General features: G+C 52.6%; 1 protein-coding gene across 4 annotated transcripts in view; it reads left to right on the top strand.

Moving 5' to 3' along the window:
- LOC139281327 (unconventional myosin-XV-like) overlaps positions 1–18,005 on the top strand; it is a 628,080-nt gene that overhangs the window by 503,506 nt on the left and 106,569 nt on the right. For all 4 annotated transcript variants that reach the window (XM_070901485.1, XM_070901486.1, XM_070901487.1 and 1 more), the window contains 3 exons: positions 1,975–2,096; positions 3,408–3,467; positions 14,846–14,921. In XM_070901485.1, the coding sequence (XP_070757586.1) occupies positions 1,975–2,096; positions 3,408–3,467; positions 14,846–14,921 (258 nt within the window). The remainder of the gene's footprint in view (positions 1–1,974; positions 2,097–3,407; positions 3,468–14,845; positions 14,922–18,005) is intronic.

Raw genomic sequence — 18,005 nt, 5'->3', positions numbered from 1 at the left:
ATCAAACCCTTTGTCCTCCTCTGCTGAGTTCTAAATTTCTCCCAATCCCCGGGTTCACTGCTATTTCTGGCCAATTTGTATGCCTTTTCATTGGCTTTAATACTATTCCTGATTTCCCTTGATAGCCATGGTTGAGCCACCTTCCCTTTTTTATTTTTACGCCAGACAGGAATGTACAATTGTTGTAGTTCATCCATGCGGTCTCTAAATGTCTGCCATTGCCCATCCACAGTCAACCCCTCCAGTATCATTCGCCAATCTATCCTATCCAATGCACGCCTCATACCTTCAAAGTTAGCCTTCTTTAAGTTCTGGACCATGGTCTCTGAATTAACTGTTTCATTCTCCATCCTAATGCAGAATTCCACCATATTATGGTCACTCTCCCCCAAGGGGCCTCGCACAACGAGATTGCTAATTATTCCTCTCTCATTACACAACACCCAGTCTAAGATGGCCTCCCCCCTAGTTGGTTCCTCGACATATTAGTCTAGAAAACCATCCCTTATGCACTCCAGGAAATCCTCCTCCACCGTATTGCTTCCAGTTTGGTTAGCCCAATCTATGTGCATATTAAAGTCACCCATTATAACTGCTGCAACTTTATTGCATGCACCCCTAATTTCCTGTTTGATGCCCTCCCCAACATCACTACTACTGTTTGGAGGTCTGTACACAACTCCCACTAACGTTTTTTGCCCTTTGGTGTTCTGCAGCTCTAACCATATTGATTCCACATCATCCAAGCTAATGTCCTTCCTAACTATTGCATTAATCTCCTCCTTAACCAGCAATGCTACCCCACCTCCTTTTTCTTTTATTCTATCCTTCCTGAATGTTGAATACCCCTGGATGTTGAGTTCCCAGCCCTGATCATCCTGGAGCCACGTCTCCGTAATCCCAATCACATCATATTTGTTAACATCTATTTGCACAGTCAATTCATCCACCTTATTACGGATACTCCTTGGATTAAGACACAAAGCCTTCAGGCTTGTTTTTTTAACACCCTTTGTCCTTTTAAATTTTGCTGTACAGTGGCCCTTTTTGTTCTTTGCCTTGGGTTTCTCTGCCCTCCACTTTTCCTCATCTCCTTTCTGTCTTTTGCTTTTGTCTCCTTTATGTTTCCCTCTGTTACTCCCACTTCCTGTTCCTATGTTACTCCCAGTTCTAATTTACAGCAGGCACATGACTTCAGCGTTTTGATCCTGTGCCAAATTCTACCCACTCCCAGATGCTGACCTGTAGCCCTGGTCACATTTCTTCCTGACCTGTGACCCAAAAACCAGCCAGTAGCCCTGGACTAGAACACCCTTGCTCGGTTCTCCGTCCCCTCCCCGCCCCTTCTCCCCCTCCCAGCCTCCCTCCCTGCCCACTTCCTCTCACCTCACTGCCCTCGCCGTTCCCTCATCGCCCTCTCTGTCCCCTCCCTTCCCCCTCTCTGCCCCCTTCTCCCGCTCCCCGCCCTCTCCTGCGTGATAGGCAGCATCACAGTAAGTACTGGAGATTGGATTCAGGTACAATCGCCACTTTAGATGAAACATGAAACTGGCTAATTTCCATCTGTTCCAGTGCATAACAACAACAACTTGTATGTATATAGCACCTTTAACGTAGTAAAATGTCCCAAGGCGCTTCACAGGAGCATTATAGTCAGAATTTGATGCTGAGCCACATGAGGAGACATTAGGGACAGATGCGCAGGGGGCTATCAAAGATCTAGTCGGACTATTTAAAAAGAGCCCGATAATTTGCCGGTGTCCTGGCTAATATTCCTCCATCAACCAATGTCACCAGAAACAGATTAACTCTTCGTGGGACCCTGCTGTGCACAAAAATTGTCTGCCACATTTCCCTGACTACACTTCAGAAAGGAACTAATTTATGTGTGAGGAGCTGTGAGCCAGCCTGAGGGACATGAAGGAGCTAAATTAAAGCCAGTTCATTCCTTCTTTCTTCCACTTGACCCTCTAGCCTCGATTTCTAGGGAGCTAACAGGAGAAGACGAGAGGATCCAGACACAACTACACGGGCTGCCCAGCGAGGGTGACTACACCTACAGCAAGGTGCCCTGGGACATCTATGTCCGCAAAGAGGTACGAGACACGGGTAGTCATAGCAACCCAGAAAACTTGCAAAAGCTGACAACAGCCCCAGAAGGGCTGGAACACCCCCCTGTATATGTGCCTAATGACACCTGAAGGTGAGAGGCTGCACTGAGAGTGCAGTGGGACATGGGCAGCCCATAACTTCAGCTGCAGGTATACCTAGCATTTAGTCTAAAGCACCTGAAATACCTGGGAGACAATTGTATCATGGGCCCAGGCGGCTGGGAGTGGGTGTGCGGGGGGCTGGGAGTGAGTACATGGGCCAGGGAAGGGGGTGCTGGGAGTGAGTACGTGAGGGGGAGGTGGGAATGAGTACGTGGGGGGGCTGGGAGTGAGTACATGGGGAAGGGGGGGGGTGGGAGTAAGTACGTGGAGGGGCTGAGAGTGAGTACATGGGGGGGCTGGGAGTGAGTACATGGGGGGGCTGGAGTGAGTACATGGGGGGGGGGGGGGGAGGTGGGAGTGAGTACGTGGAGGGGCTGGGAGTGAGTACATGGGGGGGCTGGGAGTGAGTACATGGGGGGGCTGGGAGTGAGTACATGGGGGGGCTGGGAGTGAGTACATGGGGGGGGGGCTGGGAGTGAGTACATGGGGGGGCTGGGGGTGAGTACATGGGGGGGGGCTGGAGTGAGTACATGGGGGGGGCTGGGGGTCGCTGGGAGTGAGTACATGGAGGGGGTGCTGGGAGTGAGTACATGGAGCTGGAGTGAGTACATGGGGACGGGGGGGCGGGAGTGAGTACATGGGGGGGCTGGAGTGAGTACATGGGGACGGGGGGGCGGGAGTGAGTACATGGGGAGGCTGGAGTGAGTACATGGGGGGGTTTGGGTTGAGTACATGGGGGGGCTGGGGGTCGCTGGGAGTGAGTACATGGGGGGGTGCTGGGAGTGAGTACATGGGGGGGGGGGTCTGGGGGTGAGTACATGGGGGGGGGCTGGGGTGAGTACATGGGGGGGTGGGGGGCGTCTGGGGGTGAGTACATGGGGGGGTGGGGGGGGCTGGGAGTAAGTGCATGGGGGGGTGGGGGGTTTGGGGGTGAGTACATCGGGGGGGGGGGGAGTGGGCATTCGGGGGGGGCTGTACGTGGGGGAGCTGTAAGTTATCTCCCCTGTTGCCACCAGCGCTGCAATTTGTGCTTGTTAAGGAGTCACAGCTGAGGCAAAGTGCGCGCAGTGTGTATGAGGTGTGTGTTGTGTGAAGCCACACTCGCTGAGCACGTCCCTGGGCTTAGCAATGTCAGCGATACAGGCACCTGTTCACCTCACTTCGTATTGTATTTTGTTCTTTTCCCTGCTTCAGGTGTTTTATCCCAAGGACAGTTTCCACAGCCCTGTGATACTGGATCTTATTTTCAGACAGGTAAGAAACAAGTTTCCTTCAGAAATTGGATTTTGAATTTGGAGAATTTCTCTGAGGTGTCAGCCTCTGCAGGCCTTAAAACAAAAGAACATAAGAATTAGGAGCAGGAGTCGGCCATTCGGCCCCTCGAGCCTGCTCCGCCATTTAATGAGATCTCAACTCCACTTTCCTGCCCGATCTCCATATCCCTTGATTCCCTTAATATTCCAAAATCTATCGATCTCAGCCTTGAATATACTCAATGACTCAGGCTCCACAGCCCTCTGGGGCAAAGAATTCCAAAGATTCACCACCCTCTGAGTGAAGAAATTTCTCCTCATCTCAGTCCTAAATGGCTGACCCCTTATTCTGAGACTGTGACCCTTGGTTCTAGACTCCCCAGCCCGGGGGAAACATCTTCCCTGCATCTACCCTGTCAAGCCCTGTCAGAATTGTGTATGTTTCAATGAGATCACCTCTCATTCTTCTAAACTCTCGGAAATATAGGCCTAGTCTACTCAATCTCTCCTCATAGGACAATCCCCCCCCCCCCATTCCAGGAATCAGTCTGTTGAACCTTTGGTGCATCATCATCATCATAGGCAATCCCTCGGAATCGAGGAAGACTTGCTTCCACTCCTAAAGTGAGTCCTTTGGTGGCTGAACAGTCCAATGCAAGAGCCACAGACCCTGTCACAGGTGGGGCAGACATTCGTCGAGGGAAGGGGTGGGTGGGACTGGTTTGCCGCACGCTCCTTCCGCTGCCTGCGCTTGACCTCTTCACGCTCGTGGCGTTGAGATTCGAAGAGGTCAACGCCCTCCCGGATGCATTTTCTCCAACTGGGGCGGTCTTCAGCCAGGGTCTCTCATCTGTCAGTGGTGATGTCTCACTTCATCAGGGAGGCTTTGAGGGTGTCCTTGTAACGTTTCTGCTGCCCACCTTTGGCTCGTTTGCCGTGAAGGAGTTCCTCATAGAGCACTTGCTTAGGGGACCTCGTGTTTGGCATGTGAACTATGTGGCCTGCCCAGTGAAGCTGATCGAGTGTGGTCAGTGCTTCAATGCTGGGGATGTTGGCCTGGTCGAGGACGCTAATGTTGGTGCGTCTGTCCTCCCAGGGGATTTGCAGGATCTTGTGGAGACATCATTGGTGCTATATCTCCAGCGACTTGAGGTGTCTTCTGTACATCGTCCATGCCTCAGATCCATACAGGAGGGCAGGTATTACTACAGCCCTGCAGACCATGAGCTTGGTGGTAGATTTGAGAGCCTGGTCTTCGAACACTCTTTTCCTCAGGCGGCCGAAGGCTGCACTGGCGCACTGGAGGCGATGCTGAATCTCCACATCAATGTCTGCTTTTGTTGATAAGAGGCTCCCGAGATATGGGAAATGGTCCACGTTGTCGAGGGCCACGTCGTGAATCTTGATGACTGGAGGACAGTGCTGTGCGGCGAGGACAGTCTGGTGGAGGACCTTTGTCTTCTGATGTTAAGCGTAAGACCCATGCTTTCATATGCCTCGGTGAATACATTGACTATATCCTGGAGTTCAGCCTCTGAATGTGCGCAGACGCAGGCGTCGTCCGCATACAGCAGCTCAACAACAGAGGTTGGGGTGATCTTGGACCTGACCTGGCCTGGAGGCAGCGTAGGTTAAACAGCTTCCCACTGGTTCTGTAGTTTAGTTCCACTCCAGCGGGGAGCTTGTTGACTGAGGTGAAACATGGCATCGAGGAAGATTGAGAAGAGGGTTGGAGCGATGTCACAGCCCTGTTTGACCTTGGTCCGGACGTGGATTGGGTCTGTAATGGATCCATTGGTAAGGATCACTGTCTGCATGTCGTCGTGGAGCAGGCGAAGGATGTTGACATTTTTTTGGGGCATCCAAAACGGAGGAGGACGCTCAATAGACCCTCAAGGTTGACAGTGTCAAAGGCCTTTGTAAGACCGAAGAAGGCCATGTATAAGGGCTGGCGCTGCTCCCTGCATTTTTCCTGCAGCTGTCGCGCTGCAATGATCTTGTTCATTGGGTCCTGTAGGGGACGAAATCCGCATTGTGATTCCGGGAGGAGCTCCTCGGCCACAGAGAGAAGACGGTTGAGGAGAACTCTAGCGACAACTTTCCCAGTGGCTGATAACAGGGAGATTCCCCTGTAGTTGCCGCAGTCGGACTTGTCCCCTTTTTTAAAGATGGTGACGATCACTGCATCTCTGAGATCCCCGGCATGTTCTCCTCACTCCAGATGAGAGAGATGAGGTCATGTATCTGCACCAACAGCGCCTCTCCACCATACTTTATCGCCTCAGCAGGGATTCCATCTGCTCCCGTAGCCTTGTTATTCTTGAGCTGTTTTATGGCTTTGCCTACCTCGTGCAGTGTTGGGGTTTCACTGAGGTGGTGGCGGGTCACATGCTACGGGATGGAGTCGAGAACACTCAAGTCAAAGGCAGAGCCTCGATTGAGGAGATCTTCAAAGTGCTCCTTCCAGCGGGTCCTGACAGCCTCGGTGTCCTTGATGAACGGTTTCCCCGTTCTTGGCTAGCAGTAGGGTGGGGCCTTGGGAGTTTGGACCGTAGGTGGCCTTGACTGCAATGAAGAATCCTCGCATATCGGGTCTGTCGGCCAGTTGTTGTATCTCCTGTGCTTTCTCCATCCACCACCTGTTCTTTAGGTCCCGGGTTTTTTGTTGGACCTCAGCCTTGAGCTGTCTGTAACGTTGTTTTGCAACTCCCGAGTTGGGTTGTTGCTTGAGGCTCAGAAATGCTCTGCATCTCTGACCTTCGTTGCATTCCCTCGATGGCAAGTATATCCTTCCTTGGGTAAGGAGACCAAAACTGTGCACAATACTCCAGGTGCAGTCTCACCAGGGCCCTATATAATTGCAGTAAGACGTCTTTACTCTTATACTCAAATCCTCTTGTAGTAAAGGCCAACATTTGCTTTCTTGATTGCTTGCTGTACCTGCATGTTAACTTTCAGTGATTGGTGTTCAAGGACACCCAGGTCCCTCTGAACACCAACATTTCCCAATCTCTCACCATTTAAAAAATACGCTGCTTTTCTATTTTTCCGACCACAGTGGATAACTTCACATTTCTCCACATTATATTCCATTTGCCATGTTCTGGCCCACTCACTCAGTCTGTCTATATCCCCTTGAAGCCTCTTTACATCCTCCTCACAACTTACATTCCCACCTTGCTTTGTATCATCAGCAAACTTGGATATATTACATTTTGTCCCCTCATCCAAATCATTGATACAGATTGTGAATAGCTGGGGCCCCAGCACTGATCCTTGTGGTACCCCACTGGTTACAGTCTGCCAACCCGAAAATGACTCGTTTATTCCTACTCTCTGTGTTCTGTCCTTTAACCAATCCTCAATCCATGCTGGTATAGTACCCCCAATCCCATGAACCCTAATTTTCTTTAATAACCTGTGAGGAGAACACAATGCGTCTACAAAGAGATATATATGAGTGGGCAGTAAGGTGGCAGATGGAGTATAATGTGGGAAATGTGAGGTTATCACTTTGGAAGAAAGAACAGAAAATCAGAATTTTTTTTAAATGGTGAGAAACCTTTAAATGTTGGTGTAGAGATTTGTGTGTCCTTGTGCAAGATACACAGAAAGCGAGCATGCAGGTACAGCAAGCAATAAGGAAGGCAAATGGTATGTTGTCCTTTATTGCAAGGGGGTTGGAGTACAAGAGTAAGGAAGTTTTACTACCATTGTACAGGACCTTGGTGAGACTACACCTGGAGTACTGTGCACAGGTTTGGTCTCCTTATCTAAGGAAGGATATACTTGCCTTGGAGGCAGTGCAACGGAGGTTCATTAGATTGATTCCTGGGATGAGAGGGCCGTCTGTCCTATGAGAGATTGTGCAGAATGGGTTGATACTCTCTGGAGTTTAGAAGAATGAGAGATGATCACATCGAAACATACAAGATTCTGAAGAGGATTGACAGGGTAGATGCCGAGGTGTTGTTTCCCCTGTCTGGAGTGTCTAGAACCAGGGGGCACAGTCTAAGGATAAGGGAAAGGCCATTTAAGACAGAGATGAGGAGGAATTTCTTCTCTCAGAGGGTTGTGAATCTTTGGAATTCTCTGCCCCAGAGGGCTGTGGATGCTGAGTCTCTGAATATATTCAAGGCTGACACATATAGATTTTTGGACTCTCGGGGAATCAAGGGATGTGGGATCAGGCGGGAAAGTGGAGTTGAGGTCGAAGATCAGCCATGATCTTACTGAATGGCGGAGCAGGCTCGAGGGGCCAAATGGCCGAGTCCTGCTCCTAATTCTTATGTTCTTAACCTCTTGTGTGGAACCTTATCGAATGCCTTAGGAATATCCAAATCCACCACTTGGCCCAGTAACTCTCCCAGTCTGACTTAAGGGGGAGGAGGTGTTTTTTGGGGGGTATTTATGAATTTATTTGTCTCCCTCCAGCTCTCAGTTTTCTCTCTCTCTCTGCTGAAGGCATACCACACCAGGAGTCTATTCTCTGTGCCTGAACTTGAGGCACTGGGATCACAAGTTATCTGATCACAGGGGCCGAGAGCACTCACCCCAACTTAGAGCCAAAATAATATTTTTATATTGTTAAACCTGCCTTTGTTCAATGCTCAGTCACACGAGATATACTCCCACAAAAACGTTCGTTCTAATTGTCTCCTATTAAGTTTTAGAGAGCGGCAATTCTTTTTAACTTTTAACATCATACACATTTTCCACGTATTTACCAAGTATAAAACTGATGTACTTTAATCTTGTGTTGCAATCCCCCGCCTTTTTATGCAAGAGGCCCTTATTATCGAGGGTCATTCTCATATCATGAACTGCCCCTCTTTCACTCTGTCTCCCTTTCTCTTCTCAATCCGAGCTGCTCTGTATCTGTCTTGCCCCCAGCAAGATATAATATCTGATCAACTACAGAGATTAGCACGGAAAGCCTTCCTCCATTACGGTGATTTTGTAAATCAAAAATTTCGATTGGATTAAGCGTTAAATTGTGTTTCCTCCCTGCACTTGGCAGTCACTTTATCATTGGTGAGCATTCACTGTTCACATGTGACCTGCTATCTGACGACCAAATATGGAATGGTTCATTTTCCGAAAGCACAGCTGTTTCAGTACGCGTCTTTAAGCATACGTGGTTACAATGGATGATCAAAGACACATGTTAGAATCCTGCTGGAACCGCTCCTGCTGGAAGGCATTCAATCCCCGCGCTATCGGTAAAGTGTTAAACAACAAAGTTCATCTGTTACAAAGCAGTTGATTACATTCAACAGCATTCAATTGGCCATTTGAAAAACAAGTTAAAGTATTGCTGACATTTTGGAAGCTAAGCAAGAATTGAGGACCCAGCCCCCGGAGTGTGCGTGAGTTTGGATCTAAAGTTTTATTTTAAAATTGCAAACCCAAATGCCAACGCGTGAGCACATGTCTGTCCGTGGATCAGAACCCTGGCTGATCTAATCCCGTTCTCAATTAGTGCAGGAGACACAGGTGGATTTTTCCTTTCCCAGGAGTGACTCTTCCGCCCCCACCCCCATCACCCCCCCAACCCCCCACCCCTCCCAGCCATTCAGATAATATTCTGCCTTCGTGTTTTTGCCACCGAAGTGGATAACCTCACATTTATCCATATTATACTGCATCTGCCATGCATTTGCCCACTCACCTAACCTGTCCAAGTCACCCTGCAGCCTCTTGGCATCCTCCTCACAGCTCCCACCGCAACCCAGCTTAGTGTCATCTGCAAACTTGGAGATATTACATTCAATTCCTGCATCTAAATCATTGATGTATATTGTAAATAGCTGGGATCCCAGCACTGAACCCTGTGGCACCCCACTAGTCACTGCCTGCCATTCTGAAAAGGACCCGTTTATCCCGACTCTCCGCTTCCTGTCTGCCAACCTGTCTATCCATGTCAGTACATTACCCCCAATACCATGTGCTTTAATTTTGCACACCAATCTCTTGTGTGGGACCTTGTCAAAAGCCTTTTGAAAGTCCAAATACACCACATCCACTGGTTCTCCCTTGTCCACTCTGCTAGTTACATCCTCAAAAAATTTTAGAAGATTTGTCAAGCATGATTTCCCTTTCATAAATCCATACTGACTTGGACCGATCCTGTCACTGCTTTCCAAATGCGCTGCTATTTCATCCTTAATAATTGATTCCAACATTTTCCCCACTACTGATGTCAGGCTAACCGGTCTATAATTACCAGTTTTCTCTCTCCCTCCCTTTTTAAAAAGTAGTGTTACATTAGCTATCCTCCAGTCCATAGGAACTGATCCAGAGTCGATAGACTGTTGGAAAATGATCACCAGTGCATCCACTATTTCTAGGACCACTTCCTTAAGTACTCTGGGATGCAGGATTTATTGGCCTTCAATCCCATCAATTTCCCTAACACGATTTCCTGACTAAGGTCCTGACTAATAAGAATTTCCTTCAGTTCCTCCTCCTCGCAAGACCCTCGGTCCCCTAGTATTTCCGGAAGGTTATATGTGTCTTCCTTCGAGATAAGCTTCCGACCACATATCTATTCCTTCACCAAGACTGCCTACTCCCACCTCTGTAACTACGCCCTTACACCAGCTCATCTGCTGCTGAAACCCTCATCCGTGCCTTTATTACCTCTAGACTTGACTATTCCAACACACTGCTGGCTGGCCTCCTATATGCTACCTTATGTAAACTAGAGGTCATCCAGAACTCGGCTCCCGTGTCCTAACTCGCACCCAGTCCCACTCACCCATCGCCCGCTGTGCTCACTGCCCCGTGTCCTAACTCGCACCCAGTCCCACTCACCCATCACCCCCTGTGCTCACTGCCCCGTGTCCTAACTCGCACCCAGTCCCACTCACCCATCGCCCCCTGTGCTCACTGCCCCGTGTCCTAACTCGCACCGTCCCACTCACCCATCACCCCCTGTGCCCCGTGTCCTAACTCACACCCAGTCCCACTCACCCATCGTCCCCTGTGCTCACTGCCCCGTGTCCTAACTCGCACCCAGTCCCTCTCACCCATCGCCCCCTGTGCTCACTGCCCCGTGTCCTAACTCGCACCCAGTCCCTCTCACCCATCACCCCCTGTGCTCACTGCCCCATGTCCTAACTCACACCCAGTCCCACTCACCCATCACCCCCTGTGCTCACTGACCCATGTCCTAACTCACACCCAGTCCCACTCACCCATCGCCCCCTGTGCTCACTGTCCCGTGTCCTAACTCACACCCAGTCCCACTCACCCATCACCCCCTGTGCTCACTGCCCCGTATCCTAACTCGCACCCAGTCCCACTCATCCATCGCCCCCTGTGCTCACTGGCCCGTGTCCTAACTCGCACCCAGTCCCACTCACCCATCACCCCCTGTGCTCACTGACCCATGTCCTAACTCTCACCCAGTCCCAGTCACCCATCACCCCCTGTGCTCACTGTCCCGTGTCCTAACTCACACCCAGTCTCACTCACCCATCACCCCCTGTGCTCAGTGACCCGTGTCCTAACTCGCACCCAGTCCCACTCACCCATCACCCCCTGTGCTCACTGCCCCGTGTCCTAACTCGCACCCAGTCCCACTCACCCATCGCCCCCTGTGCTCACTGCCCCGTGTCCTAACTCGCACCCAGTCCCACTCACCCATCACCCCCTGTGCTCACTGACCCATGTCCTAACTCTCACCCAGTCCCAGTCACCCATCACCCCCTGTGCTCACTGTCCCGTGTCCTAACTCACACCCAGTCTCACTCACCCATCACCCCCTGTGCTCAGTGACCCGTGTCCTAACTCGCACCCAGTCCCACTCACCCATCGTCCCCTGTGCTCACTGCCCCGTGTCCTAACTCGCACCCAGTCCCACTCACCCATCACCCCCTGTGCTCACTGCCCCGTGTCCTAACTCGCACCCAGTCCCACTCACCCATCGCCCCCTGTGCTCACTGCCCCGTGTCCTAACTCGCACCGTCCCACTCACCCATCACCCCCTGTGCCCCGTGTCCTAACTCACACCCAGTCCCACTCACCCATCGTCCCCTGTGCTCACTGCCCCGTGTCCTAACTCGCACCCAGTCCCTCTCACCCATCGCCCCCTGTGCTCACTGCCCCGTGTCCTAACTCGCACCCAGTCCCTCTCACCCATCACCCCCTGTGCTCACTGCCCCATGTCCTAACTCACACCCAGTCCCACTCACCCATCACCCCCTGTGCTCACTGACCCATGTCCTAACTCACACCCAGTCCCACTCACCCATCGCCCCCTGTGCTCACTGTCCCGTGTCCTAACTCACACCCAGTCCCACTCACCCATCACCCCCTGTGCTCACTGCCCCGTATCCTAACTCGCACCCAGTCCCACTCATCCATCGCCCCCTGTGCTCACTGGCCCGTGTCCTAACTCGCACCCAGTCCCACTCACCCATCACCCCCTGTGCTCACTGACCCATGTCCTAACTCTCACCCAGTCCCAGTCACCCATCACCCCCTGTGCTCACTGTCCCGTGTCCTAACTCACACCCAGTCTCACTCACCCATCACCCCCTGTGCTCAGTGACCCGTGTCCTAACTCGCACCCAGTCCCACTCACCCATCGTCCCCTGTGCTCACTGCCCCGTGTCCTAACTCGCACCCAGTCCCACTCACCCATCACCCCCTGTGCTCACTGCCCCATGTCCTAACTCGCACCCAGTCCCGCTCACCCATCGCCCACTGTGCTCACTGTCCCGTGTCCTAACTCACACCCAGTCCCACTCACCCATCACCCCCTGTGCTCACTGCCCCGTGTCCTAACTCACACCCAGTCCCACTCACCCATCGCCCGCTGTGCTCACTGCCCCGTGTCCTAACTCGCACCCAGTCCCACTCACCCATCACCCCCTGTGCTCACTGCCCCGTGTCCTAACTCGCACCCAGTCCCACTCACCCATCGCCCCCTGTGCTCACTGCCCCGTGTCCTAACTCGCACCGTCCCACTCACCCATCACCCCCTGTGCCCCGTGTCCTAACTCACACCCAGTCCCACTCACCCATCGTCCCCTGTGCTCACTGCCCCGTGTCCTAACTCGCACCCAGTCCCTCTCACCCATCGCCCCCTGTGCTCACTGCCCCGTGTCCTAACTCGCACCCAGTCCCTCTCACCCATCACCCCCTGTGCTCACTGCCCCATGTCCTAACTCACACCCAGTCCCACTCACCCATCACCCCCTGTGCTCACTGACCCATGTCCTAACTCACACCCAGTCCCACTCACCCATCGCCCCCTGTGCTCACTGTCCCGTGTCCTAACTCACACCCAGTCCCACTCACCCATCACCCCCTGTGCTCACTGCCCCGTATCCTAACTCGCACCCAGTCCCACTCATCCATCGCCCCCTGTGCTCACTGGCCCGTGTCCTAACTCGCACCCAGTCCCACTCACCCATCACCCCCTGTGCTCACTGACCCATGTCCTAACTCTCACCCAGTCCCAGTCACCCATCACCCCCTGTGCTCACTGTCCCGTGTCCTAACTCACACCCAGTCTCACTCACCCATCACCCCCTGTGCTCAGTGACCCGTGTCCTAACTCGCACCCAGTCCCACTCACCCATCACCCCCTGTGCTCACTGCCCCGTGTCCTAACTCGCACCCAGTCCCACTCACCCATCGCCCCCTGTGCTCACTGCCCCGTGTCCTAACTCGCACCCAGTCCCACTCACCCATCACCCCCTGTGCTCACTGACCCATGTCCTAACTCTCACCCAGTCCCAGTCACCCATCACCCCCTGTGCTCACTGTCCCGTGTCCTAACTCACACCCAGTCTCACTCACCCATCACCCCCTGTGCTCAGTGACCCGTGTCCTAACTCGCACCCAGTCCCACTCACCCATCGTCCCCTGTGCTCACTGCCCCGTGTCCTAACTCGCACCCAGTCCCACTCACCCATCACCCCCTGTGCTCACTGCCCCGTGTCCTAACTCGCACCCAGTCCCACTCACCCATCGCCCCCTGTGCTCACTGCCCCGTGTCCTAACTCGCACCGTCCCACTCACCCATCACCCCCTGTGCCCCGTGTCCTAACTCACACCCAGTCCCACTCACCCATCGTCCCCTGTGCTCACTGCCCCGTGTCCTAACTCGCACCCAGTCCCTCTCACCCATCGCCCCCTGTGCTCACTGCCCCGTGTCCTAACTCGCACCCAGTCCCTCTCACCCATCACCCCCTGTGCTCACTGCCCCATGTCCTAACTCACACCCAGTCCCACTCACCCATCACCCCCTGTGCTCACTGACCCATGTCCTAACTCACACCCAGTCCCACTCACCCATCGCCCCCTGTGCTCACTGTCCCGTGTCCTAACTCACACCCAGTCCCACTCACCCATCACCCCCTGTGCTCACTGCCCCGTATCCTAACTCGCACCCAGTCCCACTCATCCATCGCCCCCTGTGCTCACTGGCCCGTGTCCTAACTCGCACCCAGTCCCACTCACCCATCACCCCCTGTGCTCACTGACCCATGTCCTAACTCTCACCCAGTCCCAGTCACCCATCACCCCCTGTGCTCACTGTCCCGTGTCCTAACTCACACCCAGTCTCACTCACCCATCACCCCCTGTGCTCAGTGACCCGTGTCCTAACTCGCACCCAGTCCCACTCACCCATCGTCCCCTGTGCTCACTGCCCCGTGTCCTAACTCGCACCCAGTCCCACTCACCCATCACCCCCTGTGCTCACTGCCCCATGTCCTAACTCGCACCCAGTCCCGCTCACCCATCGCCCACTGTGCTCACTGTCCCGTGTCCTAACTCACACCCAGTCCCACTCACCCATCACCCCCTGTGCTCACTGCCCCGTGTCCTAACTCACACCCAGTCCCACCCACCCATCACCCTCTGTGCTCACTGACCCATGTCCTAACTCACACCCAGTCCCACTCACCCATCGCCCCCTGTGCTCACTGTCCCGTGTCCTAACTCACACCCAGTCCCACTCACCCATCACCCCCTGTGCTCACTGCCCCGTATCCTAACTCGCACCCAGTCCCACTCATCCATCGCCCCCTGTGCTCACTGCCCCGTGTCCTAACTCGCACCCAGTCCCACTCACCCATCACCCCCTGTGCTCACTGCCCCGTGTCCTAACTCGCACCCAGTCCCACTCACCCATCACCCCCCCAGCCCCCGCCCCCCCGCCCCCCAACCCACCACCGCCCAGAGTTACAGGCTGGAATCTAATCAAGGGGTTCGGGGGTCTTATATATAGAATAACAGATACCCGGGAGTGAGCTCCAGGCTGGTATCTAATCGAGGGGTTCAGGCCATGATTGCTTTTTGGGGAGGTGTTGTGCAGTTTCTTAATAACTTTTTATTTGATATTGCTTTAATTCTGTAAAGATCGTGTACGACACATTCTCTGAAACATGTGTGAGACTGAACAAGGAGGAGCAGATGAAGATGAAATCTTTACTAGGTCAGTACTGTGTTCCAAACACTGCTGGAATTGGGAGAAGGGGCTGTATGACAATGAAGTAGAGAGGGAGAGATGGTCAGGTAGGGGAGGGAAATAGATGTGAAAGGTGAGCAGGACGGTGATTGCAAACATGAACTCTGAGAGGGAAAACTGCAACTGATGGAATATTGGAGTTATCTGCAGACTTACTGCATTCTCACCAACTGCTTGTTCCGTGTCATGTTTGATATATCCTTACTATACAGTATAAATGCACACAAGGCCCATGCTTGAGAGGTCAGTCTGTGACCTGTCCTTTATTCCTTCGCACTCAAGTGATGGAAGTGGGTGGAGCTTCCCCTTTTATACCTGAAGGTCCAGGTTAGGAGTGTCTCCCAAAAGTTCACCACCTAGTGGCCATTGTTCTCACAGTGTACAACTTAGGTCAGTTTATACATGGGTTACAATGCTGGTTGAATACATGACATCACCTCTCCCCCAAAGTCTTATTGGGATCACAGGTTGAGTCTCTCTGGTGGTTTACGTTCCCTTGTAGAGCGCCTGAGTTGGGGCTCCGGTTGTTGGGCGCTGGCCTGAGTGTCTGCTGTTTGCGGTGCCTCAGGCCTGTCCGGACTGCCCACAGTGACTGGGCTCTCCTCCCTTTGGTTCCGGTGTTCGGTCACCTGTGGTGGAGTGAACTCTGTATCGTGTTCTTCCTCTGCTTCTTCTATGGGGTTGTTGAACCTCCTTTTTGTTTGATCCACATGTTTGCGGCAGATTTGTCCATTGGTAAGTTTAACTACCAGAATCCTATTTCCCTCTTTGGCAACCACAGTGCCTGCGAGCCATTTGGGCCCTGCAGCGTAGTTGAGGACAAAAACAGGGTCATTTACATCAATACATCGCGCCCTCGCATTCCTGTCATGGTAGTGATATTGTGACTGGCACCTGCTCTCGACAATTTCTTTCATGGTGGGGTGTATAAGGGATAACCGGGTTTTGAGCGTCCTTTTCATTAGCAGCTCTGCGGGTGGGACCCCTGTGAGCGAGTGTGGTCGGGATCTATTGGCCAACAGGAGGCGTGATAAGCGGCTTTGTAGGGAACCCCTTTGGATTCTGAGCATCCTCTGTTTGATTATCTGCACTGCTCGTTCTGCCTGGCCGTTTGAGGCCGGCTTGAACGGTGCCGTTCTGACATGGTTAATTCCATTGCCTGCCATGAAGTCCTGGAATTCAGTGCTTGTGAAGCACGGGCCATTGTCGCTGACCAAGATGTCCGGTAGACCGTGGGCAGCGAACATTGCCCGTAGACTTTCTACCGTGGCAGAGGATGTGCTTGAATTTAAAATGTCACACTCGATCCATTTGGAGTAGGCGTCTACTACAACCAAAAACATTTTTCCCATGAAAGGACCTGCGTAGTCCACATGGATGCGTGACCAAGGCTTGGCGGGCCAGGGGCTAAGGGGGGCTTCCCTGGGTGCATTGCCCAGCTGGGCACACGTGTTGCACCTGCGAACACAAAGTTCCTGATCTGCGGGTACTGGTCTTGGAGTGACACCCGATTGATGGTGGCCTTATAATCACCACATATCCTGACCAACCTATCCGCCTTGAGCACCGGCACAATTGGGCTCACCCAGTCACTGAATTCGACTGACGAGATGATGCCTTCCCTCAGCAGGCAGTCCAATTCGCCTTCTATCTTTTCCCGCATCACGTACGGCACCACTCTGGCCTTGTGGTGTACTGGTCTGGCGTCCGGGTTTATGTGAATCACTACCTTGGCCCCCATGAAAGTGCCAATTCCGGGTTGAAATAATGAGTCAAATTTGTCCAGGATCTGTGATTATGACATCGCCCCATTTCCAGTTCATGACAGCAAGCCAACTCCTCCCCAGTAGTGCGGGACCGTCCCCCGGGACAACCCAGAGTGGCAACCTGTTCTCCGAATCTTTGTGGGTCACGACTACCGTGGCGCTGCCTAGCACCGGAATGATCTGCTTTGTGTAAGTCCGTAGCTGTGCGTCAATCGGCGATAATTTTTGCCTCCTGGCCTTGGACGCCCACAACTTTTCGAACTGTTTGATACCCATCAGGGACTGGCTGGCCCCCGTGTCTAGCTCCATTGATACTGGGATGCCATTGAGGAGCACTTTCATCATTATCGGTGGCGTCCTGGTGTATGAACTGTATACGTGCTCCACATGAACTCGCTGAACTTCAGCTTCCAGCGATTTCTCCCAGCGTTCAATTCTGCAATTTCTGCAGGTATTTTGCTCATCTCTGCAAACTCCGGCTGAGTGTGTGCCTCCACGCCTCCACCATGAGCTGTTGTTGGAAACAAAAGGTCCCTTGCCAGTCGATCGTCCCTGACTGCCCCTGTTATTGTCTTTGAGTGCGCCATTAACAGGTGTTGATGGCCCCATTACTGGCCGCATTGTCCCTTGCAATGGCGTGAATCACCATTCAGCTTGCCATTGTCTCTGTCGAACTCCCCCTCTGGGTTCGACTACATGTTGGGGCATGCCCGACTGCCCTTGTCTGCCTGGAGAACTGTGTGCTGCTTTAACAATGTTGAAGCTCTGTCCCAACCATTCCTTAACACAGTACCTCTCGTCTGTTCTGCTAGTGGCCATGCTCGCGTGGTTTAAATCCCAGTTTCTCGTCGCCATTGATAGGTCCTTACTATACAGTATAAATGCACACGAGGCCCATGCTTGAGAGAAGGTCAGTCTGTGACCTGTCCTTTATTCCTTAGCACTCAAGTGATGAAGGTGGGTGGAGCTTCCCCTTTTATACCTGAAGGTCCAGGTTAGGAGTGTCTCCCACAAGTTCACCAACTAGTGGTCATTGTTCTCACAGTGTACAACTTAGGTCAGATTATACATAGGTTACAATGCTGGTTGAATACATGACAATGTGTGTGAGTATTTGGTTTCAGTTTGCAGAGATAAACTAAATTGTAGAATGATTGCAAAACACCAACAAATACCCGGAAATCTTATGCAATAAAAAGGATGAAATTTATTCAGTCAACTGGAAGCACTGGCCTTGGTCCCAGGCCTTTAGTCCATCTGTTTATCCAGTCTCCGAGCTGTGCAG

Source organism: Pristiophorus japonicus, chromosome 15, assembly GCF_044704955.1.
Source record: "Pristiophorus japonicus isolate sPriJap1 chromosome 15, sPriJap1.hap1, whole genome shotgun sequence".
Classification (NCBI taxonomy): domain Eukaryota; kingdom Metazoa; phylum Chordata; class Chondrichthyes; family Pristiophoridae; genus Pristiophorus; species Pristiophorus japonicus.
Note: the sequence above shows the minus strand (reverse complement) of the source record. Positions and strands in the feature narration are given on the sequence as shown.